Source organism: Sebastes fasciatus, chromosome 22 (genome assembly GCF_043250625.1).
Source record: "Sebastes fasciatus isolate fSebFas1 chromosome 22, fSebFas1.pri, whole genome shotgun sequence".
NCBI classification, from domain to species: Eukaryota; Metazoa; Chordata; class Actinopteri; order Perciformes; family Sebastidae; genus Sebastes; species Sebastes fasciatus.
In genome coordinates this window covers 3,713,778-3,739,704 of record NC_133816.1, presented here as the reverse complement: position 1 = coordinate 3,739,704, position 25,927 = coordinate 3,713,778, and the positions used below count along the sequence as shown (strand labels likewise).

At 43.0% G+C, this 25,927-nt stretch overlaps 2 protein-coding genes across 3 annotated transcripts; one reads left to right on the top strand and one right to left on the bottom strand.

The window, feature by feature from the left end:
- Positions 1 to 670: 670 nt before the first annotated feature.
- On the top strand, positions 671 to 6,744 carry cct7 (chaperonin containing TCP1, subunit 7 (eta)). Of its 2 annotated transcripts, none has more exons than XM_074624399.1 (12): positions 671 to 741; positions 2,507 to 2,590; positions 2,698 to 2,767; positions 3,445 to 3,578; positions 3,653 to 3,867; positions 4,014 to 4,185; positions 4,347 to 4,511; positions 4,623 to 4,811; positions 5,005 to 5,102; positions 5,206 to 5,338; positions 5,569 to 5,775; positions 5,904 to 6,744. In XM_074624399.1, the coding sequence occupies exons 1-12, from the start codon at positions 736 to 738 to the stop codon at positions 6,129 to 6,131; spliced, it is 1,701 nt and encodes a 566-aa protein (XP_074480500.1). In that variant the 5' UTR covers positions 671 to 735; the 3' UTR covers positions 6,132 to 6,744. The 2 variants fall into 2 exon arrangements, with proteins under 2 accessions (XP_074480500.1, XP_074480501.1); XM_074624400.1 differs by having other exon boundaries at positions 672 to 741; positions 3,445 to 3,551; positions 3,689 to 3,867.
- A 210-nt stretch (positions 6,745 to 6,954) lies between these two features.
- hspa12b (heat shock protein 12B) lies at positions 6,955 to 25,065 on the bottom strand. The gene is made up of 14 exons (XM_074624397.1): positions 24,157 to 25,065; positions 22,558 to 22,621; positions 21,982 to 22,064; positions 20,584 to 20,708; positions 20,312 to 20,498; positions 19,908 to 20,012; positions 19,547 to 19,663; positions 17,798 to 17,975; positions 14,027 to 14,113; positions 11,575 to 11,679; positions 11,241 to 11,499; positions 9,798 to 9,901; positions 9,425 to 9,615; positions 6,955 to 9,340 (listed from the first exon to the last, which is right to left on the bottom strand). Exons 2-14 carry the CDS (start codon positions 22,601 to 22,603, stop codon positions 8,855 to 8,857), a joined length of 2,073 nt encoding a protein of 690 aa, XP_074480498.1. The 5' UTR covers positions 22,604 to 22,621; positions 24,157 to 25,065; the 3' UTR covers positions 6,955 to 8,854.
- Positions 25,066 to 25,927: the final 862 nt, after the last annotated feature.

Below are 25,927 nucleotides of genomic sequence, written 5' to 3'. Positions count from 1 at the left end.
CATGCAAAATAACAATCCATATAAATAAACGGTGTAAAATATATAAATGAACTAATAAATAAATAAAAAGAGAAATTATTAAGTTAAATGTGACATTGTTGGGGAAAAAAGCCACGATAAATAAAGACAAACTTTTGAAAAAGGGCATTTTTGAATAAAAATGTCTATAATTAATTAAAAAAAACTGCAATTAAACCAGTTTCTATGAAAATAACAACAATGCAATAACATATTTCATAATTTATTTGTTCATTTACATGTTTTACACAATTTCTTAATATGCTTTTTGGTTTCATAATGTCCTCTTTATGTATTTGATATTAGACACTTTATGGCTCCAATTCATTTCATAATTCTTCTTTTTATTGCCCATTAAAATGTCAAACAATTTTGTCCATTTACTCATAGATTAAAAAATGCATTTGTAAAGACATTTATTAATGCCTATTTTTATTGTACAGTTAGTTGTTAATCAATTAAATGCTCTATTACTATTTACGTGACTCTTGTGGTACTCCATACTATACTATTGATTTATACTAACAGCATTTGCACAAGAGAAGCTTGTTTATCAATAATTCGGTGTTTTAATCCAGAAATTGTGTAAAATAGAAAATTCATATCGTTGACAAATCGCTGCGTCATGTTCTCGAACGCACCACCAGCAGCTCTTTATGTCGCAAAGCATTGTGGGACGGGACGCCAGTGTGAAGCTTCTCGAAGGAAACTGCAAAGATGATGGTGAGTGAGTTAGCATTTATGACCAAGCTATGATCTATAATCCGACTCCATCCTTCACTTTATCAGCGAGCATTTACATCTGAACTACTCTCAACTCAGATAACTGCCTTTCGGCTGTCTTTGGAAGCGAATATTTTTTGTAAAAATGAGTTTAAAACGGTGTTATTTGTAGCCAGACTGTTAGCCTCGCAGGGCGTCAATGGGCGGATACGATGCTAACGGTGATGCTAGCTAATGTGTTATTGATAAAAGATGAACTACGTCTGGCTGGTTTGAGCTTAGAGTGTAGAGTTGGTTTGATTAAGTATTTCTCTGTTAGTAGTTTTGATGTCTGTCATTGTAGCTGTGCCAGTCAGGTTATTATCTAGTTAGCTGCTGTAGCGTTGTGTGTCATATTAGCCTCTTTGTATGAGCTGCTGCAGAGGAACAAGTGTAGCTGCTAGGTAACAGCTCTAGCTGCTAGGTAACAGCTCTAGCTAACTGCTCTGTGCTGCTGAGGAGCCAACACAGACAACCATTTAACTCAACATGTATTAATCAGATAGTTGTATTTGTCCAGAGATTTGGCTGCCATGACTGACTGACTGACTGAACAAAGACCAGACATTTATTTATTAACCATTTAACAAGGTATTATAATCAGCAGTTGCACCTTTTTATAATATCATCCAAATTAAGTTTATAGATGGTTTACAAACCAGTTTGTTAAGCATTAACAAAGTGTTACAAATATATGGTCCATCTGTCTTTGTAATGTTTACAGATGTTTTAGAAAATGATTTCTTTAATGTTTACAAATGATTTCATAATATATATATATATAGTGAGTGCAACAATAAACTGTTGAAATAACAAATTATATCATTACTAATAATTAGTAAACATTATTAATTATCATTTTGTTGTATAACAGTAACAATCACGGTCAACTGCTAAAACCTGCTAACTAATGATCATAAAACAGTATATCTAGTATGTATAATAGGGTGTTATGACATGTAGCATGCTCCAATGAACAGTATTATTAGCAGACTGTAAACACACATCCGGCTTTCGACAGTGACACACATGTCATGAGTAACAAAAGCATCACACCCTGCAGCTACAGTACCAGCCACAGCCTCTATGAGTTTTACCATTTTAGGTTATAGCCTTAAATGGTGAAGTAATATAACAAAAACTGACAGATTGTGTTTGTGCTGAAGCTGAGTGATATGGATGAGTTCAATACCATATTAATATATAAATATAGTTTTAGATATTGTGGTATTACAATATGGAAAATATAAACAAGATCACAATGTTTAATACAATGAAGCATGCTGCACAAAATTAGTTTTGATAGACTTTAATTACAGTTTGCTTAATTTGGGAAACAGAATTTTGCAAGATGACACATCATGATCAGACATATTATGACGATATGATTTCACTGAAACATGATGAACGATAACATTTAACTATTGCTCAGCCATAGTTTTATAAATGAAAACCACATTACTTATCGTACACAATACAATGGCATTTTTTTTGCCATTTGTACTACAACTGAACTTCACAGTCATACTTTCTACTGTTGCCACCGATTATTCTAATGTTCTTGAAGCAGCAAACTATGGCTGCAAATGTGTGCTAGCTAGCAGTATTTACATTTTTTTTTTTTAGATAACCAGGACACACTACTTCACCTTACTTATTTGAAATGATTGGTATGGGTACAGCCTACTTCACATTTTGCTCTTCCTCTTTTCTTCTCTCTGTCCAGCCCACACCAGTTATCCTGCTGAAGGAGGGGACAGATACATCTCAGGGTATTCCCCAGCTCATGAGTAACATCAATGCCTGCCAGGTCAGAAAAACAACTTTCCTCCCCATGGTTGTGTGTGTGTTTTTCTGTGTGTTTACCAAATATGCTTTAAATCTGTCTAAATGCACCTGTTGGGTTGTCTTTTCCAGGTGATTGCTGAAGCGGTCAGGACCACCCTTGGGCCCAGGGGGATGGACAAACTGATGGTGGATAGCAGAGGTGAGGAGAGACGGGTAGTCAAGGATTGGAGGAAAGGATTACGGGATGAATTCACCCGAGGCTTGCTGCGGCAGTCGGTGTTACCGGCGTTACACGGTGGTCAGGCATACACCGATTACATTACTTGCCCACCGCCCCCACAGTCATTCTGCTTTTCTTTTTTTTTTTAATAGAAATAAAACCCGTTTAGTTCATTTTGGCATATCAGCGGCATGTTATCAATACATAGTCGGATAACGGACGCTACAATCTGAAAGTGAAAGTGAAAGTGTCTGCTCCGTATGGAGTCTCAGCTCAGAGTAGCCGGAGTCAGATTTCACACACAGGACGAGAGAGTTGACAGACAAGACGATGGCAGAGGATTTGGTGTCAAAGTGAAAAGCAAAAGCGCCTATTTAGCAATACATCAGATTTAAACCCAATATTATAAGGGAACCATAACGTAATGAGGTAATCGAGGTGGAAACCTGCAGCCCCGCAGCGAAAGCTGGACCGGAGAGGCCAGACACACAGCCATCAGTTGGTAAAGATCAAAGTTAGCGCTCTACATGTGTTGAATGCCGTCTTTTCTTGTAAAATGTCCGGTGTCCGATCACAAGTTTATTAACCGGTGGGTAAATTTCCTCACCGTCACATCACTAATTCACCAAAAATGTGTGATTGATTGTGTTTTCCAGGTAAGGCCACAATCTCCAACGATGGAGCCACCATCCTGAAACTGCTGGATGTGATTCACCCTGCGGCCAAGACCCTGGTGGACATTGCTCGCTCCCAGGATGCTGAGGTGAGAAGTATATTTTTTTTACAAAATGTATTATTTAACAAAAACTTCAACCCGACACCAACACAGAGGAGGATCTCCTCCGTCAGAACATCCTATAATAGGTTTTCATAATCTTCATTCCTTCGCACCATCCTCAGGTCGGAGACGGCACCACCTCCGTCACTCTCCTGGCTGCTGAGTTCCTGAAGCAGCTCAAGTCGTACGTGGAGGAGGGTCTCCACCCCCAGACCATCATCAGAGCGTTCCGCACCGCCACCCACCTCGCTGTCAGCAAGATCAATGAGATCGCCGTCCCTGTGAAGAAAGGCGACAAGAAGTAAGCGCTCACTTTCACCGCAACAAGTTATTTACATGCCAGCTGGCATTTGAGGTTTGATTTATCCTATGAGCAATAAAGTTATATTATATCCTTGGGTTGTAGTCTTGTTGTAAATGTTCTCTCCCCCCTCTCTATCCTCTCAGAGAGCAGAGGCAGCTGCTGGAGAAATGTGCAGCCACAGCCCTGAACTCCAAGCTGATTGCTGGTCAGAAGGATTTCTTTTCCAAAATGGTGGTGGACGCTGTCATGTCTCTGGACGAGCTGCTGTCTCTGAAGATGATTGGCATCAAGAAGGTCCAGGGAGGAGCCCTTGAGGTTTGTATCTTTTACTTTTACTCCCACTTAAACAAAAAACCTGCCTCTATTAATACAAACATGACAGCAACAGTTAAAGGTTAGAGAAACAGGTTTATGGCTCGGTCATGGGAACATTTCCAATCTACCCATGTCATACTTTCTATATTTACATTTCTCAGGATTCCCATTTGATCTCTGGGGTTGCGTTCAAGAAGACCTTCTCCTACGCCGGGTTTGAGATGCAGCCTAAACGCTACGACAATCCAAAGATTGCTTTGCTCAACGTGGAGCTGGAGCTGAAGGCTGAGAAGGATAACGCTGAGGTCCGCGTGAAAAATGTGGAGGTATGAAGCCCACAACGCAGCATCAGGATGTGTAATAAGTGCCCGGAAATGTTGTGGAATAAGTCTCTCTTCCTTGCTCCCTGTATTTACCTTCTTTCCCCTTTTCTGCAGGAATACCAGGCTATTGTGGACGCAGAGTGGAACATCCTGTACGACAAACTGGAGAAGATCCATCTGTCAGGAGCCAAGGTGGTTCTGTCCAAGTTGCCCATCGGCGATGTGGCCACCCAGTACTTCGCTGACAGAGACCTGTTCTGTGCTGGCAGGGTGCAGGAGGAGGATCTGAGGAGGACCATGATGGTAGGAGACAGACACTGAATACCCCACGTCTTTAAACCATACATCTGTATTCTTAAAGGATGAAGGAATTACAGTAAAAATAAATGATCTATTCAGGAATGTACAATTCAGTAGTGTATTTGTGTTGCAAATCCATATTTCTTATGTCCAAATGAGCTTGAACATGACTGACTGTGTGTAATGTGACCTCCAGGCCTGCGGTGGCTCCATCCAGACCTCAGTAGGAGCCCTGACAGAAAACGTCCTGGGACAGTGTGAACTCTTCGAGGAGGTCCAGGTTGGAGGAGAGAGGTAAGAGTTAAAATATTTTGTCCAGCTCCTCCAGAGAATGAACATCTTTTAGAGTAAACAATGCCGTCATGACAGCTCACACGCACCACTTCTGTGTCTGTAGGTATAACTTCTTCAAGGGCTGTCCCAAGGCGAAGACGTGCACCATCATCCTGAGGGGCGGAGCGGAACAGTTCACGGAGGAGACGGAGCGATCACTGCACGACGCCATCATGATCGTACGCAGAGCCATCAAGGTCAGTCGACGCATTTAGTGTGTGTGTGCACAGTGTCGTCATTTATTAACAGCACCTCAACGCTAAATTCAAGGACACTTGTAGCATATTTAATGCAAACCAACGAGATTAAGATTCGACTCAGATTTGTCACAATTTGATTTTGATCTCAAACTTTAATTCAGTTTGATTTGTCGGCCCGTATGTGCACACTGACGGCAATAAGCTGACTGTACTTAACCCATTTGCAGAATGACTCCGTTGTAGCGGGCGGAGGAGCCATAGAGATGGAGCTGTCCAAGTACCTGCGGGATTATTCCAGGACCATCCCTGGAAAACAGCAGCTGCTGATCGGAGCGTACGCCAAGGCCCTGGAGATCATTCCCAGACAGCTGTGCAACAACGCCGGCTTCGACGCCACCAACATCCTGAACAAACTGCGCGCCAAACACGCACAGGTAGGAAACGAAACACACACCTAATCCTACACAAGACTTTGAGTAAAGCACTTGGCATAATTTTACGTCCTTCAGTTTTAGAAGAACAGGAAATACATTTGTGTGCCTCATCTGTTGTCTCCCTGCAGGGCGGTATGTGGTATGGTGTAGATATCAACAACGAGGACATTGCAGACAACTTCGTCGCCTGCGTCTGGGAGCCATCTATCGTGCGGATCAATGCGCTGACGGCGGCGTCAGAGGCGGCCTGCCTCATCCTGTCGGTGGACGAGACCATCAAGAACCCACGCAGCAGTATGGATGGACCTCCTGGCGGCGGCAGGGGCAGAGGGCGCGGTAGACCCCACGCTCACTAAGAGAAGCAACAAAACCCACTTATAAACTGGCATTGAAATCCAAATGCAGGAAGAGGATTGTCTTCATTTACACAGAGATGCAAAGATTGTGTTGAATGTAGCGCGGCATGTTTGAACTGCATTTGGATTTGAATTCTAGATCAAATTAGGCTTTGTTAACAGTCAGACACATTGCAAATGGCAGTGGTGAAACAAATAAAAGGGGGGAAATAAGAAGTTCATATGTCAAATATGGCTGACAGTTCTTGTGTTTTCTTTGTTTTTTCTTCCTGAAGCTTTCACTTGGTAACGTCTGTTTAACATTTCAAGCACTGCATCTTTCCATGTGTTAGCCATTTTACTGAGAAATGATATTGAAATACAAGAAGAATGATGTTAGTTCCCCCCCTTGCTTTTGTATCAAACACACTCCTGTTCGCTCCAAGTTAGCTCTTCCACTCTGACCTGAAGCAGCTGTTCCATCATTTCTAATCTGGATTTGTGTTATGTGACAAACTGATGTGTAACATGGGAAGTAGAGCACTGATTGTTAGGCAGTTCTGAACCATTCATTGGTTGGGCTGTGTGAAACTATTTATTGGACCATTCTTATCAATAAATTCACAGCTGAAATCATACTGTTGACTGTTCTTATGTGTTATTTGAAACATCTGGTCAAGGGTGGAGACAGTAGATTGTTTCCCGATAGTGTGTTAGTTGCAGGTGTACTGTACTTAAGACAGCACTTTGCACACCTGCCTTATTATTTGATGGTAATAGTAATAGTCATGAGAAAGGGGAAGTCTTTAAATAGTAAAAGTAAAGCATGTTATTGATATAGAAAAATGGTACAAGCGTTTTTATTTTAATGTAAAATGTAAGGGTATGAATCAAAAAATTGGGATGATGCTCTGTTACATAATTTTACAACCTGCACAGTTCAAAAGAAACGAGGCTGGGTCAGCATGTTGAACATGGTACAGTGGTTCTTAATCTTTTTACTTAACATGACCATAAACATGAATACAGTTAATTACAGCTAACACAACATAAAGACTGTCTTTTAATGATGAAGCCCCAGCAAGAGGACTTTTATATTTAAAAAAAAAAAATACATACTATAGTTAGACCAAAACAAATCTTAACTCAAGGTCTACTTATCAACTTTCTCCATAGAATTGAACTGCATTTAGCTCGTCTTCCTCAGTTGGTGGAGTTTAATCAGCTCAGTTGTATGGTACTTCACTCAAATTTGAACGTGGTAACCTCTAGTGACAACAGCCGTAAAACAACCGAGCCAACTCCATCTGCTGAGAAAGACCAAGATGTGGCTGAAAGGCCAGTAAGTGGACTTTTGAGTTGAAAGCTTAGTTTCTGTCCAAATCAACGTGCTCCCAGAGGATCAGGTTGGTTTGAATTTCCCATTTTTTTTAAGTGAAGAATAATCTGGAAAAATAACTTGTTATACAGATAAAGCTCTTATCCTGCTAATAATACCACTACACCTGAATGTGAATGGTGACGTACTTAAGAAGAAACATGCAAATTCTGCAATAATGCCACAGTCTATCCCAGTGAAGGACAAGGAGGGTGAAAAGAGGAGCTGTCACGTGTCATATCTTTTGGGTACAACCCACTACAACACTGCTTATGTGTCATACCCCAGAGCTCAAACCTGCATCCCAGCCTCTTCCAGTAGGCCTTAAGGATCCTTAGGTGTGTGATTGTGATGAATCCCGAGAGCTCTTACAGCCTCTGTGCATCCACACAGGGGTTTTCACTTATTCTGGCTGATGTGACCTCTGCTCAGGTTGAAGGTGGGTGTAGCTATGATGGGATTGGTCACAAATCTTCATCTACCAATAAGAATGATAAAGGTGTAATTTGTCCCGCCCTAACAGGTGCACCAGGAGACTCAGGAAGATGTCACTCAGTTAGTCTGTACACACCCACACAGTCCTGAGCAGAGGTCTAATCAACCAGATGAACTGAAAACACCAGTGTGTGTGTTCAGAGGCTTTAACTTCCCTTGTGATTTTCAGCTTGTAGTTCGGTCTTTTCACCACTAGGTTGCGCACAATCACAGACACATTAGAGAAACACAGCTGCAGTCCAGGTAGTTGTATCAATATCTGGTATATGGAGAGAGAAATGGGTCTTTAATGAGGTATAAGACCAGAACCTGTGAGACATCCCTGTGTAATTCATTATCTGAGGGAACAGGTAACAGTCTTCATAATTAGCAATTAAGATGAGTGAGTCTCACTCTAGGTAGTATAAGTTGAAATACGCCTCGGACGGGTTGAATTATTATCTGTTTGTTGCAGCAGGGATGTGACCTCAGCCACCTGCTTGCATTAATCGTTTACAGAGTTCATACAAGTGTTCCTCTGAATATTTTCTGGGTAGGAAAAGCCCGTGACATCATTATATGGTGTGACGTGACAAACTCCACTGTAACCAGACAAATTGTTCTTTTCTTGTACGTAGAGGGCGTCCTACCCTTCAGTTGAAGAGATGTTGACACTTTTTTTGAGGAGTATGAACTTATGAAGGCTGGAGAGGTTTTAAACAATGTTCCTCTCCTGATGTTTTTCCTACTCTAATGAGTAAATGTAAAGCTTAAATGTCTGGATGTCCACAAAACATCTCACCCACTCCCAAAGTACCGCTTTTCTTTCAACACATCCCTAGAATCAGTTTATTTCTGTTTTCCAATCCTCGTCTCCTCTTCCTGCTCCTCCTCAGTTAGACAGGAAGTCTATGGAAGCCCGGACGGTGCGGTTGGACATGACGTCAACGGCTGTGACTTTGATCTCCGTGTCTCCAAACTGCATGGTCGCTCTGATCTCTCTCCTCTCTGGGCCTCCAGTTCCTCCTCCTCCTCCTGCTCCTCCCACTGCTCCCGGTAGCGGCAACGGTTCCGGTAGGTCCAAAGTTATCGTCCCGCACTTCCTGACCCCGGGGTCGGAGATGTACGTGACGTCCTCCGACGCGCTGCAGTAGATGTTGATGATGATCTTCCGCTGGCCCAGACGAGCCGGCGTGTAGCTCCGCCTCACGACCTCGCCCAGAGCCACCGACTGGTCGACGCAGACGAAGCGGTCGAGGATGTCGGTGCACCACTCGCGGCCGTCCTTGATGAGGAGTTTGTCGCGGGGGTGGCGTCCCTCCACAAACCGGTTCAAGACGCCGACGCCGTAGATCAGGGGGCATCGACGCACTCTGACCTGCGAGAGAGAGAGAGAGAGAGAGAGAGGTTGTTAGAGCGCGTCGAAGAGTTACTCTATTACTAACAGGTAACGAGCACTGACCACGGTGGGATCCAGCCCGAAGAGCACGGCGCCCTTCAGTATGGTCAGTCCAACATCATGGGGGATGATGATGCGACACGTCTGCCCCAGTGCTCTCTGGACCGCTTTCTGCAGCATGGCCGACTCTGCAAAACCACCAACCAGGAAGAGGAAACGTACACCGCGCACCTCCGGCTTTGCTATCAGCTCCTCTGTCAGGGGAGAAAAAAGGGGAAGATCTTTAAAATAAAGTTCACTTCATTGGAGCAAAGTGGATGTTTCTGTTTACTACGGCTGGATGTTTCATGAGGTGGTGGTTCAGTGTGGAAGCGTCAACATAAAACCAGTCTCTGTAAATTAAGCTGCACTAGTCTCGTCTTTCTGTGTTTCTCACCAATGTGTTTGACGATATTGACGATGGTGGGCTGGAAGAGCTCGTTCATGGCTTCCTGTGTCAGCCGCAGCATCCCCTGGGACGACCACTTCACTATGTTCATACTGACACACACACACACAGAGGAGAGAGTTCACATCTTTAATGTTACACACACTATAAATCAATCGACACACTCACCTACCATCCCTCACTTATACCCCTTTGACACCGAGGGCTCAACCAGGGTTGAACCTGCGTTGATTGTGTGTTAACAACCGGGGCGGGACAAATCTATTTGGTTGCAAATGGGGGGCGCACAGTCGTGACGCAACGGTCACAGGCTGCCGTAGCTCAAACAAACGGTGCGACGGCAGAAGGATTGTTTTCAGATACATTTGAGGTGAATGACGGACGATTTGAACAACATGGATGTTGTGGCGAGACTTTGAGGTGCAGAAGAAGGAAGAAATGAAGAGGTAGATGACGGGACTGTGAGGGACAAGGTACAAACATAACAAGGCTGCTGAATGCCAGAGGCATCCATTGCACATAGAAACAGAAACACACAGTGCCGAAACACCTCTCGATACAGCCAGCTGTGATGAAAGCATGTCTGCACATTTTATATTTGTAACGTTACCTCTTTTAACTTTTTTAATTTTCCAAACAAACCTGCAAAAAGATCCATCTGTCGCTTCTCCCATCTGTTATAAAGTACCAAACCCAGTCCTAGTCCATTACATTATCGAGCAATTAGCAAACTTCATGACATATAAACTAGTTTTATTAGATTTGGACAAGCTCTTAGATTATCCAACAGTTGCCACATGTCCTGCTGAAAAACTTTAATATGCCTACCACATGTGGCAAATCTTTACTGGGATGGTGGAGTGAGTGAAATATACATTTCAGTCTTCATAAGTTTCTGTAATCCGTTTGCAAATGAAGCCTATATTATCATACTAGAAAACACAATGTAGTCTAATATATGATAAATGGGTACTGTGGATAGACAGAGGAAAAAAGGTTACGTGTGGGTAGGTTAGAGTGTTGAATGATAGAAACTGTAAATCTGTATGTTGTCTGTGTGTTTTTGCATACATTACAACTTCACGTAACAGATAACATAGTTTAATATTTTACAAAGATAAAAATGCTGTATGTATTACTTTCACCATATTATCCCAAAACGTGCATCATTCTGTGACATTTTACGTGTTTGCACACATTGATGATGCCACTATCATCCCCATTTCTAACACCTGAGCTAATTGGTATGCATTGCTCCCGGGTTGTGACCCAGATCGTATCTGAATTGTCCTGACCAGGGATTAACCCCGGGTTGACTGGCTTGGTTTGAATTGACAAAAGATGGGTTGAACATCCCTGATCCGACCCTGGTCATTGGTGTGAAAGAGGTATTTTATACACACACACACACCTCTCCCAGCCCACACTCACTTGCTCCTCCTCAGGGCGGCCTCCACACTCTGCCCCCTGTGTCTCTTGTAGTAGTCGATGAAAGAGAAGGGCAGGGAGATGTTGAGGGCGTTGGCCCTGCCCGGCGCCGCCGTCCGCTTCCTCGCCTCGAACGCGATGGTGAGGTCCACCCAGGCCGCCGGCCGCTTGGCTTTAAAGCTCTGGATGAAGTCCTCACCGAAAATCTGGCACAGCATTGCTTCGAAGGCCAGGTCTACTCCGACGGCGCCGTACGGACCGCCTGGAAGGAAAACTACAGCTCTGGAAAGCGTAGGATATATTTTTGTGTGTTTCAGCAGATTGTGAGAGTGTGTACCTGAAGCCTTGTAGAGCTCTTTAAGTGTTCCCTGTGGCTGCTCGATCTGATGGACTGTCAGGTCAACTGTTCCTCCTCCGCAGTCGGCAACAATGTACCTGTCACCTACACAAAGAGTGCACAAACACACACTATTTTAATACCTGCAGGGTGAAGCATTTTCATAAAATCTGTTATTTTTGATAAATGAGAAAAAGTTGCTCATCAGTTTGATTTAAGGGCCAGGAAATATTTTACTCAGTAGTGTAAGAACATGATGTTTCTCCTCAATTAGTAGGAGGAAATGTGGATGATGATGTGTCTTCATTTTTGTGGAATGTCTACTGTTTCCAATGTGTGTGTGTGTGTGTGTGTGTGTGTTTTCTCCTGAAACTCTTCAACCAGCAGACTCTCAAACATAAACAGTCTCCAGGCATCTGTGATTGCCTGGCTCCCTCTGCTAGTGAGTGTGTTTATGTTCTGTTCAGCGATAAGAGCTGGTTCTGGCTTTGTTACCCTGAGTTTAGCAGACCACACCCTGAACGCGTATGAGTGAGTGAGAAAGAGAAAAAGTAGTAGAAAAATGTAGTGAAGGATGAGAGAAGAAAATGCAAGAGGAGGAGGAGGAGGCGGAGGAGGAGGAGGAGGAGGAGGAGGAGGAGGATAAAACAGGGTGTCTACTCCTTTGGTCCACTGACGGTGCAGACGGAGAGAGTCCCATGGGCTTGGTCCTTCCTGTGTGTGTGTGTGTGTGTGTGTGTGTGTGTGTGTGTTGACAGGAAAGGGAGCAGAAAGGGTCAGCGGGTTAGCGTGGCTCCTCAGATTGTTGTCATGGCTCAACAGAGAGAAAAGGCTGTGTGTAAAACCGGAGAACTGGGTGAGTTTGATTGATTGTTCCTGGGTGGGATTTTATCATCTCAGGCAAAACTAGACACTGTGGGTTGTAAAAAAAAATCAGATGTCTATAGATAAATACACCGATGTAAAGCTGAAGATCTTGCCGTTCTAACGGTGTATTGGTTGTCATTCTATCATGAAGGGAAGGAGGTGAAGTTTGACCCTTTGACCCCAGTGATCATTCTCCTTTTATTTGTTTTTTCTCAGGTTAAAAGCTTTTAAAAAGTATCCTTTAAAAATAAAGAGGAAAAAAAACATGTCTGTGATTTTCTGACATCTGATCTAATCAGCTTGAACACACATTGGAAATCATCAGGAGTCATAAAATCAGTTTTCTGCAACATTTTGGAATATTTAGTGCCTTTTTGGCGGCCCCAGGGGCCAAATTGGCAGCGCTCCGAAATCTATATCTTTTCAGAACATATAAACCAACATCTGTGCCAAATTTGATGCTTTTATTGCAAAATGCACAATTGTAATGCTTAACTGCCCTGCTACAACGCAGCTCTGACGGGACTCTTCTTCACCTACTCTGGGAATGTCCCATGCTTCAGAGCTACAGGTTAAAAGTTCATGAACGTATCAAATAAACATTACCATTACCTGGACCAACTTTGAGTTCTGCCCGAGGCTATATGGTCTCAGTGATTCACAAATGACATCTCGCTGTGGATCCACGGACTTTATTCATACCAGTATAATGGTGGGGAAGCAGATTATTATGAGAAACTGGAGGAATCCAGGTGAGCCCTCTCTTCAGGAGCGGATCACAGAGTTGGCAAAAGTGGCTTCATACCAACAAATTTCTTTCAGCTCGAAGGACAGGACTGAGAAATATGTGGCGAAGCGCGGAGACTACTTGGAATACATTGTTAACGTGGACAGATGTTGAAGTAAAGCACACACCATCACACCAGACTTGCATACACAGCACACACACACACACACACACACACACACACACACACACACTCACACACACACACACAAACACTCTTTATGTGTCTGAAAATGAATTGTCTGTTTGTAAATTAGAATAGACCATGGTGAAGATTAATGTAGGAATATATATTTGATTTTTGTCTTTTTTTGTATTTTATTTGTATGTTATGATTTTGTAGATTTTTATTTATTTATTTATTTTTATATTATATTTTTGCATATAGGAGTTATTTGATTTGTTGACCAAAATGTGACAGTGTTCATGTAAAGAAAATCAATAAAATACTAATTACAAAAAAAAACCAATTATGATTTTATTCTTGTAACTTCTAGACTTTTTTTCTCAAAGTATTAGGACTTTATTCTCAAAAACCTCAGGCTACACACAAGACAGATATTGTAGGTAATGGGTGAAAACAGCAACTGGCTGAGCTGGAAAAGAACCCAGTAAATAAAACTGAGGGTTAGTAGAAATGAGAAAGTAGGTGTGTGTGCTGCTCATAGTCAGTCAGCTGGGGTTAAAAGTCAAAACCATCAATATCTCCGACATGTGGGGTCTGTCTGCCTCTCTCAAACACACACACACACACGCACGCACGTACGCACGCATGCATGCACACACACACGGTCTCACCAGTCTGCAGCTCTGACCACAGCTCTCCGGTTCCACTCTCCACCAGGAAGGTCCTGCTGTGTCTGGATCGCCTCAACTGCTCCCTCGCTGCAACAGACACACACACACACACAATGCTAAATACACACAGGTACACAACACACTTATCCCTTTGATATTAGGATATGACCCCTGTTGCACACACACTTACTTTGGTCATTAAATCAGTTCAAAAAGTCAAAGTGAGGCAAAGGATAATGGTTTTCCTGAGAAAAACTACACTATGCTATGTAGTTCTCCAGTTCTTCAGGGGCATAGCTAGGATTTCTGGGTCCCAGGGGCACAAGTAGGGGTTAAAGCCCCCCTGAAATATCACTCTGGGCCCCCCTTTTCTAAATAAAACAATTCAACAAGAACTTTTCCGGACTTTTTCCCGCTGTGGGCCCCAAGAGGCATCACCATCTTTCACCACGTTGCACTGCTTTGCCTGTATTCAAACATTTTTGTGAATATTTTGGGAAGTACCGGTAGTAACCAAGTCACCATTACTGCGGTGGCGTCTTCCTACAATATGCACACGTTTGAATGCAAGCTGTCCTGAGAAGTGTAAAATGTTCTACTTTTACCTTTACTTTCTATGCAACGTTACTTTTGACAATGATGTCTAGGAGTTTGGGAAGAACCTGAGCAATTCTCAGCTTCTTAACATTAGCATGAAATGGTGAAAAAAGTTAGAACATCAGCTGAGTTAACACTGCTTAGTTAGCGTAGCTAACATTAGTGGGCTAAAGGCACTGTCTCGGGGCGGCGCGGCGGTGGTCCCACAGATTAAATAACCTCAATCAACTAACTGTGGCGTTATTGTGAAATATAACATTATCTGTGTTAACTGGTGACTCTCAGCTGTATGCGTCGGGGTTACTCGTAGTGACGGCAGCTGTGTCCTCGCAAAAACTTCAATTTGACTTTATCAGTATCAAACACATACTCATCTGTGTTTATTATCTACGCCGACCATTTACGTAAGCTACTACGAGAAACCACGGACGCTTTCGGCTGAAAGTCACCAGTTAACATGGTTAGCAGACGGTAGAATCACTACGACTTGCCACAGCAGTAATGGTGGCGCGGCTAGATCGTGGAACACACAAAGCGATCACCAGATTCATCTATAAACATACTTTAGCTTGTGTTTAACTCATGCTCAAACATAAACTTTCGACCTAATGAAGATGTTTTGATTTTTTTATGCTGCATATAATAAAGGTTTAGACAAGACTCATAACCCATGAGGTCACGACATTTACTCAACGACTAGTATAACGTCTCTCGATCTAAGTAAAACAAGAAAAACACACCAAAACGAGAGTCATAATGTTTTCGCATGACAGAAGCAATTTGCTGGAAATGCTCTCACATTTCAACTTTCTCTCCGCTCTTCAACATGCAAACCGCCTGACTGGCAGGTTAAGAGCATGGACGGAGGCCAACGAAAACAGAACACCCTCGAACACAGCTGAGAGAAATACCAAACACCTGGCAGCCTGTTTGACGGAGCAGATACACTTAATATCGCTCCATACATGCGAGTGAGCCCACGAAATGAGACCTAATGGCTTTAGATGAGAAATGACTACAGATCAGAGAAGCCATAGGAGAATGTTAGAAAAAAAGGTCATATTTCTATGTCTCTTGCTTTTAATAACACAAACTCAGTGACAGGGTGAAGCTGTGGTCCTGATGTAAAAGTGTGTGTCGCAATAAGTTTGACAGTCTGAAGTGTTTGTATAATTTAGCTAAAAGTGTTTTTTACTAGGTTCCCTCAAACCCCTTGAGTACTACTCACCACGATAATTAGAATAAGAGTTAAGAGATTTGTGGCAGGATAAGAAAAAAGAAAGAAAGAAAGAGCAATTACTGAGCACAATGACCACATTGTGTTGAAAGCAAATACTCTTACAGTTGTTTTAAGGCTCTGGATGACGCAGGAGGTAATGTATGTGCCTCTGTGTGTGTGTGTCTTTGTATGAGGCTGATGAATGTAAGTCTGGAAACCATTTACATGAAACAGCAGAAAATAAAATGCATGTGTGTGTGTGTTAATGACTCCTCTGTGCTATCTTTGGAAACGAAATGAGGTGGAATAAAAGCTAAAGATAGTAAAAACCATGACGATTGTGATGCCAAGTGTGTGTGTTTGTGTGTGTGGAAATACTGCATGTCTGTTTGTGTGGTGTCTGCAGAGTCCATGCAAAAATGTAAGACCTGGCAAAAAAAGAAAGTTAGAGGGGGGAGGAAATGCTAGAAAGACCGAGGGGAAAAGAAAGAAAAATGAATGCGAGTGAAGGAGAGGGAGAATGACAGGCCGGGAGGGGGTGAGATCATAGTCTCGCTGCACCTTGTTCCAATTACAATATCCTGTGTTTAGTGTGTGTGAATGTTCTTTATGTGTGTGTGTCACTGACTGCATATGTGTAAGTGGGCCTGTGCTGGGGATTTTGGATGGCATGTTCGTTCGCTGAATTATGCATCAGTTTCGTTTTTCAGTCTTTACTGCAGTTTAGTAGCGTTTTCCTGTAGCTGCTGCAAACACAAATGTTTTCAATGCGGCTAAAATGTAGAGTCGGGACAATGTGACAGGCATGTTTCCACTCAGTAGTAAAAACAAATTAAAGTTGTCGCTTTTATCCTTTTATTTTGAAAAGTTATCCACATACTATAGAAAATGAAAGGAGTTTCTGGCTCTGGAAGTATTTTCCCCCATTCTAGCTGCACTATTCAGTAGTTTTGTATCAACAATGGGTCAAATGACTATGTGTAATGTTAAAGAAGTCGCTTGTAACCCAAATAGTTCTCCTCAACTCTATGGAGTGCTTTAGCATCTTTCAGCTCATTGTTTTGGTTTTACGGACCACATCTTTACTGTTTTGGTTCACTCAGCATTGTTTTTAGGCTCAATAGGTTGCTATTTTTTTACGAAAAAGAGCTCTGATAAACCACTGTACACATCTTGCCCAGCACCAAATGACAGATAGGTAACATTCAGATTGGAGCATCCAATGACCCAGATGTTTCCCTTGTGAGAGGGGACCAAAACAGATCTAAAAGGTGAGTGAATAATGGACTTATATTATTTAGATGGCCAGAAATTCTACTTCAACGTGCTATAAAGTGCTATGGAAAAAGCCAGTCAGAGGCTCAAATCACAGCTTTAGCAATTATGATCATAAATCTGTGGCATATTAATTATTGACTCAGAATGTGATTTAAAGTACTGAACGCAGTATGAGTTTTTTTTTACAAAGCTCTTCTTTAACAACAGAATTGAGTCTCCCTGAAGCTTTTATGTGTATAGGTTTGAACCTTTGACTTTTTATCAAAGAACCAGATATTTTGTAACACGGTTTCTCATATTTTATACTGATGATTCAACCAGAAGAGTTTCATGCCCATACTACGCTCTCACCGCCCGTCACCTGATATTGTCTATGCAGAAAATCTAGAAAACTGTTTTGCTCATGTCTGCTCTACATGCCCCTCACACACACACTACTGCAAAGTCATCTGAGTAAAACCACAAGTAGTATCTGAAGTCAGATCTCTTTCTTTTTTTCACACACACACAAACACAGTTCGTCCTTTGCATAAACCACAATCCCCAAATGGAATCCAACAACAACATTTCCAGGAACACAGTGCGGTTTCATGCTTATGCTAATGACCAAGACTACAAGAACACACACAAAAAAAGTACACACAGAGAGACACACACTCTCTCTCTTTCTTCACTACCTTGTCTGAAGCTGGAGTCGAAGGGCCGGCACCCTTCCACATCAAGGCCATTTGTGATTGGCTGCAAGCTCAGGTCGAGCACCTGGTGGAGGCGGAGCTTACGGCAGTAAATGGACGCAGCTTCTGGTTCCAGAGCGATGAGGAGCTGCTCAGGACAGTCGGGGGTCACCAGACCGGCCTGGAGGAGAAAAGACACACAGAGAGGGAGAGAGACATGTACAAGCAGAATTTTATTATTCTGTAATGCTCTTGATTGAATTCAGATACTTAGGGGGGGGAGAAAATAGTTAGACATTTTGGAAAAAGCAGTTCTCATAAATCCATCATGCTTTTAGACATGCATGTTGACACTGCTTTGGTCTGTATACATACGCTAAGTGCCATTAGGAGAGCGGAAGAGAGCTGGTATATAAGCATTAGTCGTGATGTATTAGGTGTAAAGTTGAGTGGCTGGAATTATGTGTTTGTGTATGTGTGTGTGTGTGTGTGTGTGTGTGTGTGTGTGTGTGTGTGTGTGTGTGTGTGTGTGTGTGTGTGTGTGTGTGCGTGTGTGTGTGTGTGTGCAGGGCGGGGGTCTGGACACCACTTCCTGTGTTTGTACGCCGGTCTCCCTCATTGTTCACTTGTGATGACATCATCACCAGCAGGAAGCACACACACCCCGACGGACTCAAGCAGGGAGCCAGCGGCAGGGTGTGTGTGCATGTGAAAGTGTGTATGCATTGGATTATTTATGTATGTACCCGGGTGAGTGAAGGGCAGATGAAAGATAATGTAGGAGTGTGTGTGTTGAAATGAAAAAAATTGAACAGACAGAGAACGCATGACATTAAAAGTAAAAGGTTGCACAGTCTTTCCCATGGACTACTGCGTATGTACTGCACAAGTACACACATGGGTCGGTCCATTCTCATTGATGTGTATTGTGATCGGACCCCCTGCATTCCTGTCCGTGTACGCACACTTCCTACAAGTCATTGTGACATGTACAGTACAGCGAGTGTGTGTGTTGGTGGGAAGATATTAAGGGAGGATGGAGGCAAAAGTGCAACGTTATGATCTATGTGTGTGTGTGTATGTGTGTGTGTGTGTGTCTGTGTGTAAGTGATCTTCCATGGGAACATTAATCACGCAGCCTTTATCTGATGCTTTATACACACTGTCTTTCTTTCCATCTCTCTGTTGTTCCTCTTCTCTCTCTGTCTCACACACACACTTACATAGTCTAGTAGACAGATATTGTCCAGAAACCCTCACAGGTACTGCATTTAGCATAAAAAATATGCTCAAATTACAACATGGCAAACTGCAGCCCAACAGGCAACAACAGCTGTCAGTGTGTCAGTGTGCTGACTTGACTATGACTTGCCCCAAACTGCATGTGATTATCAAAAAGTGGGCATTTCTGTAAAGGGGAGACTCGTGGGTACCCATAGAACCCATTTACATTCACATATCTGGAGGTCAGAGGTCAAGGGACCCCTTTGAAAATGGCCATGCCAGTTTTTCCTCGCCAAAATGTAGCGCTATTTCAAGCTATGACATGGTTGGTACCGATGGATTCCTTAGGTTTTCTAGTTTCAGATGATGCCAGTATCTGCCCGCTACAACCTCCGGAAGATCAAATTGCGTTAATGTGTTAAAGAAATTAGTGGCATTTAAAAAAATTTGCGTTAACGCGTTATTATCGTGTTATTAACGCGGTAACTTTGACAGCCCTAGTATCGGTCAGTATATGTGTTTTCCTACCAGGTATGCAGCCTCTCTCATGAACTGTTTGGCAGGTTGTCTCCACACAGCGGGGACGGTGATTACCCATCTGATCTCCTCTCCCTCCAGCACTGATGACGACTGGTCCTTCACCTCCTAAAACACAACCAGTGAAACACTTTCTTTGGTAAAATACTCAAAATTGAAGTCAAGTTATAAGCTTCCGTCAAAGTAATGCTCTTTATGAGCTAAAGTACAGCAAACATTTTAAGTCATCTCTACAGCAAAGTAAAGGTTCACACGTATAAGCTATATCTAAATAAATCACACACATATAACCAGCGTATAAACATGTCCACCATGAAGCTCCATACTGCAATCATAAAGCTTTTAAGTGCACCTTTACAGCATGTTCCCTGAAGAAGCGCAGGGCGTGAGCAAACACCTCAATGGCCCTGACCCTCCGACCGTTGACCGCGTCCAGCTCCGTCTCCATGCTGAGGTCCTGCAGCAAACACAGCCACAACTGTTGAAACACTGCTGCAAGAACAAGTCATCTGCTTGATGCTTAAAGCCGCAATTGTTTATTGCACTTTCATAAAGTCGCGAGACAAGAGTTATGAAAGAATGGTCAAATTTGAAGCAGCAGAGGCCAAGATATCTTGATTTTTAATCCATAGTTCAAGCTCCAAAAACACTGGATCCTACACTTCCCACAATGCAACTCGATCTAGATGTGTAAAATTGGCCATTTTAGTCTGAATGTATTTTCCTTTCTCATCTGATTCTCCTGATCTCTCTTACACTTGTGCTGTGGAGCTTCATCTTGAACTTATCGAAGTAGAGCCAGTGTCGGGCCTCATCCGGGTCCAGGTCGTGGTAGAAGTCCCGGGCCGCAAACCCAAAACTGTGGAACCGCAAATCAGGAGTCAGCAGCAGACACGTCGGGCTCTTCTGATTGGCCACACCGGGGTCGCCGCCCTCCCAGCGCCTGCATGGGGTTGAAGGAAAAAGACGTCAAGGGTAGAAAATAACAGAACAGAATTGAATCGAAGACAATAAACTCAGATTCTTACTTCATCATGTGTATGGCTTCTGAGTCCTGCGTGAAGCTGAACGCGTAGCCGCTGGAGGTCGTCCCAAAGTCTATCGCCACGACAACCGAGAACGGACAGGACATCTTGGGTCTGACCTCCACCCTCTGAGAGAGAGAGGGAGATTGGTGTGAGCTGTAGCTGGTACTTATAGGACAAGAACTCCCCATTATCACTCCTATTGGATAGATTGCCATAAAAATTGGTGCAGACATTCATGTGTCCCTCAGGATGAATCGTAAAAGCAAATATTAGAATGCTAACTCGCTAAACTAAGTACATGAAAAACATTATGGTTGCATCCGAAATTCCACACTAACATGCTATTCAGTATATAAAACAGGGTGTGAGATATTTTGTATATCCGAAATCTTAGTATGAAACCAATAGTATGTGAATGACATACTATTTCCGGTGAAATACTAGAGTATGCAACGCTGGACACTACATCAGCATAAATATCCCACAATGCAATGCAGTAGTGACAACAACGTTCATTACAAGTGTTGACGGACAGCTCTGTGACATCGATAACGCTTCAGTTTAACTATAAGTATAAGATTTCACTTTGCTAGACGTAAGATATATTTTTTAAATCTCACAAACCGTCGTTTTGGTCACATGAGGTTGGCACAGGTTACCATGGTTACACATCTCCAACTGGCAAGGAGGCTCTCCGGAAGCGACGACGTAAATTACTGCTCAGTGCGTCCAAAGACATACATACTACTGTTTATTCACACAAAAGTATGTTGAACGACAGTACACCTGTTGAGTATGTAGTGTAGCTATAGTATGCGATTTCGGATGCAGCCTGGACCTGCTGTTGTGCCTGAGTATGGCATCTCAGAGCCGCTAACATCGCTGTAGACTCTTAGTCTTGTTTATAGTTCAACACCAAAAAGGAAGAAATTCTCATCATCTACAAATATCCCAGAGTGAACGAGCTAATGTGGGCGATCATTTCTGTCTGAAGGAAGCCTGGGTGGGATTCAGACCAATACACTTCAGTAACAACGAGTTTCTATGATTGAAAACAGTGTGGAATTAGCAGGTTGGCTTGGAAATCAGAGCTGTTTTTCATGGACTTCCTTATACTCTCCTCTCCTCTCCTCCTTTAGTGCCAAAGTGTAGCTATTTCTTCACCACAGATTGTGGTCTTTTATTTTTATTTTCTTCTATTGGCTACTTGCTTTAAGTCTACACTTCACTTTAAACTGTGAGTGTAAGTGTTATTATAAACCACTAATGACAGTGAGAGGTGGATGTGGGTTTACAGGTCGTGTTTAAGAGCTCTATATAAAGAAAATAAGTAGATAGGGGGAAAGGGTGTGTAGGAGTGTCTGTGTGGTGTGTGTGTGTGTGTGTGTGCATAGTTACCGGTGAGGGTGAGGGTGTGAGGGGTGTGATGCTGCAGTCGTTTCTAGCCGTGGCAGGCGATGAAGGGGCTGATAAATTATCACCTGGGAATGAATGGAGAAAGAGGAAGAGGAAGGGAAAAGAGAGATGTAATGATACGCAGTGGTGGTTAACTATTAAACTCTCATTATAAACATGTTTCAGCATTGGAAAAGTGCCACACGCACGTCCACTGGAAAATGGACATAATAGCCAAAAAATCAGTGTGTTTGAAGCGATACGCAGCCACTCTCTTATCACAAGGAAAGAGCCATTATTGGACTGTCATCAACTGCTGATGCTAACACTAGTAACACTCACATGCAGACAACACCTTCTTTTTCATACACTTGACCTGAAGCTCTCTACAGCAGATGTGGGATTGAATATTTGTAATGAACTGGAATGTCTGGAATCTGATTCCCAAGTGGGAGAGGAACACGGAAAGGTCGGCGTTATTCACGCTCCAAAAGATAACAAGAGTGAGTCATTTTGACCAGGTTGCCATAGTAATGAAGCATGTGTATTAAACTGTACAGTACTGTAGGAGTGTCTCACCGGGTATCTGCAGGCTGTTGGGGTCTGGCTGCACCACGTCAGCCATCTTTACAGGAGCCAGGGTCTGCAGGGAAACACACCAACATGATGCATAACGCTTTATGGCGTCCAGATTAAATGACGTAAAATAAATGTAGTGCACTAGATAGTGAATAGGGAGCAATTTTGGACAGACCAAAGATATTCTTCAGCCAAGGAGGGGAAGGGAAAAAGACACACCCCAATTGTCACAGCACACTTGAACTTCTAGCTCCCAGCTACTAGAACTGCTCAGACGCCAATGACTGGCTGCACTGGGGAAGCATTTGGGTGCAAGTTTATGAATTAGAATGTCTGCCACATACCAAATATATAACTATGATTATGATGTTAGCCAACGTTTTGTCTGGGTTAAACAAACAATAAAACGTGGAAAAGTGAGAGAAACTGTTAAGAGTAACTTGATGAATGTTGTGCACTTATTCACATTTATAACTGACACACTTTATGATCTTGAGCGCAGGTGTGACAGAAAAATGAATAATGGAGGATGAGAGAATGGGACGATGTGTGTGCACGAAATGTGAGAAAGATGTGGAGTGTATCTATATAAATATCTATGTATTTCAATAGTTTTATTCATATAATTCATCAAATAGTATAATTTGTCTCTATCATGACTGTGTGTCCTCCTGCACATGCATTTACTTTGCGTCTTTGTGCACGTGTGTCGTTTTACATTGGCTTGTGTGTGTGTGTGTGTGTGTGTGTGTGTGCGCGCGCTGGGAGTCATTGGATCAGTCTGTGATCTGAGCCAAGAGAAAACCAAAACAGAGGAGCGCAATGAGACAAAGCTGTGTTTGTTTAAATCTCTTTCTGTGTGTGTGTGTGATTTAGAAAGTGTGTGTGAGCGAGAGAGAGACCATGAGTTATTCTGACATCCTTTCTTTGCGTACATGAATGCAACATCTGCGTGCATTTATTCAAGCATGTGCCTGAAACATTTGAATGTGTGCATGTGTGCATCATTGGCTTTCTTTCCCAGCGTCTGTCCTCGCCATCTGATGATAAAACCAGAGGTTGAAACTCGACACATCACTTGCACACACTTTTTTCTTTCCTTCTCTTTCTCTTTCATCCCGTCATCTCTTTGAGATCAATGTGCAGTGGACGATTTACCCCCCTACCCCCCTTTTCCCCTCAACTCTTTTCTTTCTCTCTCTCTTTCTCAGACGCACGACTTGGAGCTAGCAGGGGATCAGCAGAACAAGCAACTCGGACTCCCCTGAGACGGCACATTAGGGACAGATTGTGCAACACACTCCACTTTTATGCACCATTAACAATAGAGCTCTGTCACTTTGAAGTATGGCAGATTTACTGGCAAGACAGGCTTCGTTAGTGCTCATTAACATGCAGCTTTGACAGTTTATAACAGAGCAAAATGATACAAACATGAAAGTTTATAGTTTAGAAACTAAAGGACAACAAAAGACTGCAGATGATGCAAGTTTTGACAGATGCTTTTGTCCAAAACTGCTTATAAAAAATGCATTCAATCTCAGAGCTACATGTAATCAACAATTATAAGTGCATTTCTTTCTTTGAATGTTAACTCACCTCTTTGTATGCTGCTGCAATACTATGTCCTTGTCCTTTATTTGCCTCTTCAAAAGTATCCCCAGTCCAAAGGCTGGTGTCCGTCTCTAGGGAGGGAGATGGAGAGGAGGAGAACAGGAGGAAACTGGGACTGGATACGAGAGGATGCTCTCTAGAAATCCCTTGTTAGAAATGTAAGACTTCCCAGCTGATTTGCAGGCATTTCCCCAAATTCCTTATTCAGAAAAGATCACAATGAGACGTGATGGAAGGAGAAACGAGTTGCAACCTAAAGAAAAAGGACTATTTTCTTGTTCTACTTCTTCGGAGAAAATCCAAACTTTTCCTAATGAAGTTGGATTTGTAGTTCTGTCTCTCTGCAGCCGAGCTCGCCGCCTCTCCGCTCTGCGAGAGAAACTAGTGACACACACACACACACACACAAGTTGGAAGAGTGGGAGGGCTGTGACAGCGCATATGGGGGGAATGCTGGGGGATTTACCTCACTGGGAGATTGTGGTGATTGGATGTGTGTGTTGGAAACTGAGGGTGGAGTATTCCTGAGTATGCGGTGTAACCCAGTTAAGTCATCTCTCTATCCCCTCCCACTCCTCCACTATCTATCCTTCCTCTGTTTAATTATCTCTTCCTGTCCTCCTCTTGCTTCTCTTTTCATCTCTTCACATGCTGTCGCTTTTATTTTAATCTTTTCTTTCTTTGTCTTTATATCTGCTTGTTACTGTAGCTGCTCCCTTGACCTTTTCATAACCTTTATGTACAACTTTATAACAGACAAAAGCAGGAAGCAGCCAGGTATGTTCGGTCAACACAAAACAAATGATAAACTTCATTCTACTGCTCTGTTTTGTTAAAGTAAATGTTTCAGTCTAGTTTAAAGGAACAGTTTGACTTTTTTGGTTTGCTTTCTTGCCGACATTTAGATGAGGTGCTATCAGTGACAAGGGGCTGCACGGTGGTGCAGTGGTTAGCACTGGCGCCTCACAGCTAGAGGGTTGCAGGTTCGAATCCGGCTTGGGACCCTTCTGTGTGGAGTTTGCATGTTCTCCCCGTGTTAGCGTGGGTTTTCTCCGGGTACTCCGGTTTCCTCCCACAGTCCAAAGACATGCAGGTTTAGGACTCTAAATTGCCCGTAGGTGTGAGCGTGAATGGTTGTCTGTCTCTATGTCAGACTGGCGACCTGTCCAGGGTGTACCCTACCTTCACCCAATGTCGGCTGGGATCGGACCGCGACCCCTAACGGGATAAGCGGTTGCAGATGGATGGATGGATGGCTGGCTATCAGTGACAATCCGTTTAAAGGGACTCTAAATTGCTTGTTAACAGCGATACCTGTGACCGTTAAGTCAACGAAAGTCAGCGTCCTGTTGCTCGCGCTTGTGATAAAGTTATCACTAGATATAACTTTGAACAGTGTAGACACACGCCCGTGTAGACACACGACCAGCAATGATTTATACGTGAAAGAAGTTACAAACAGTACCTTTAATAGTAAAACAAAAGCATTTGCTGCACTCTTACCCAATACGTGTAATGCTGTGTGTAGATTTGTATGTGTGGATTCTGAGATCCACGTCGATGCTGTAGGGATCTGATTTCTCCCCACTAGAGCTGTGATTGAAAGCATACATTAACCCCCAGTGCTTGCAAACACACACGCACACGCACACGCACGCACACACACACACACACACACACACACACGCACACACACACACACACACGTATACACACTGAGACTAGCTGGCCCCCCTCCCAATGGGCAGAGGAAGTC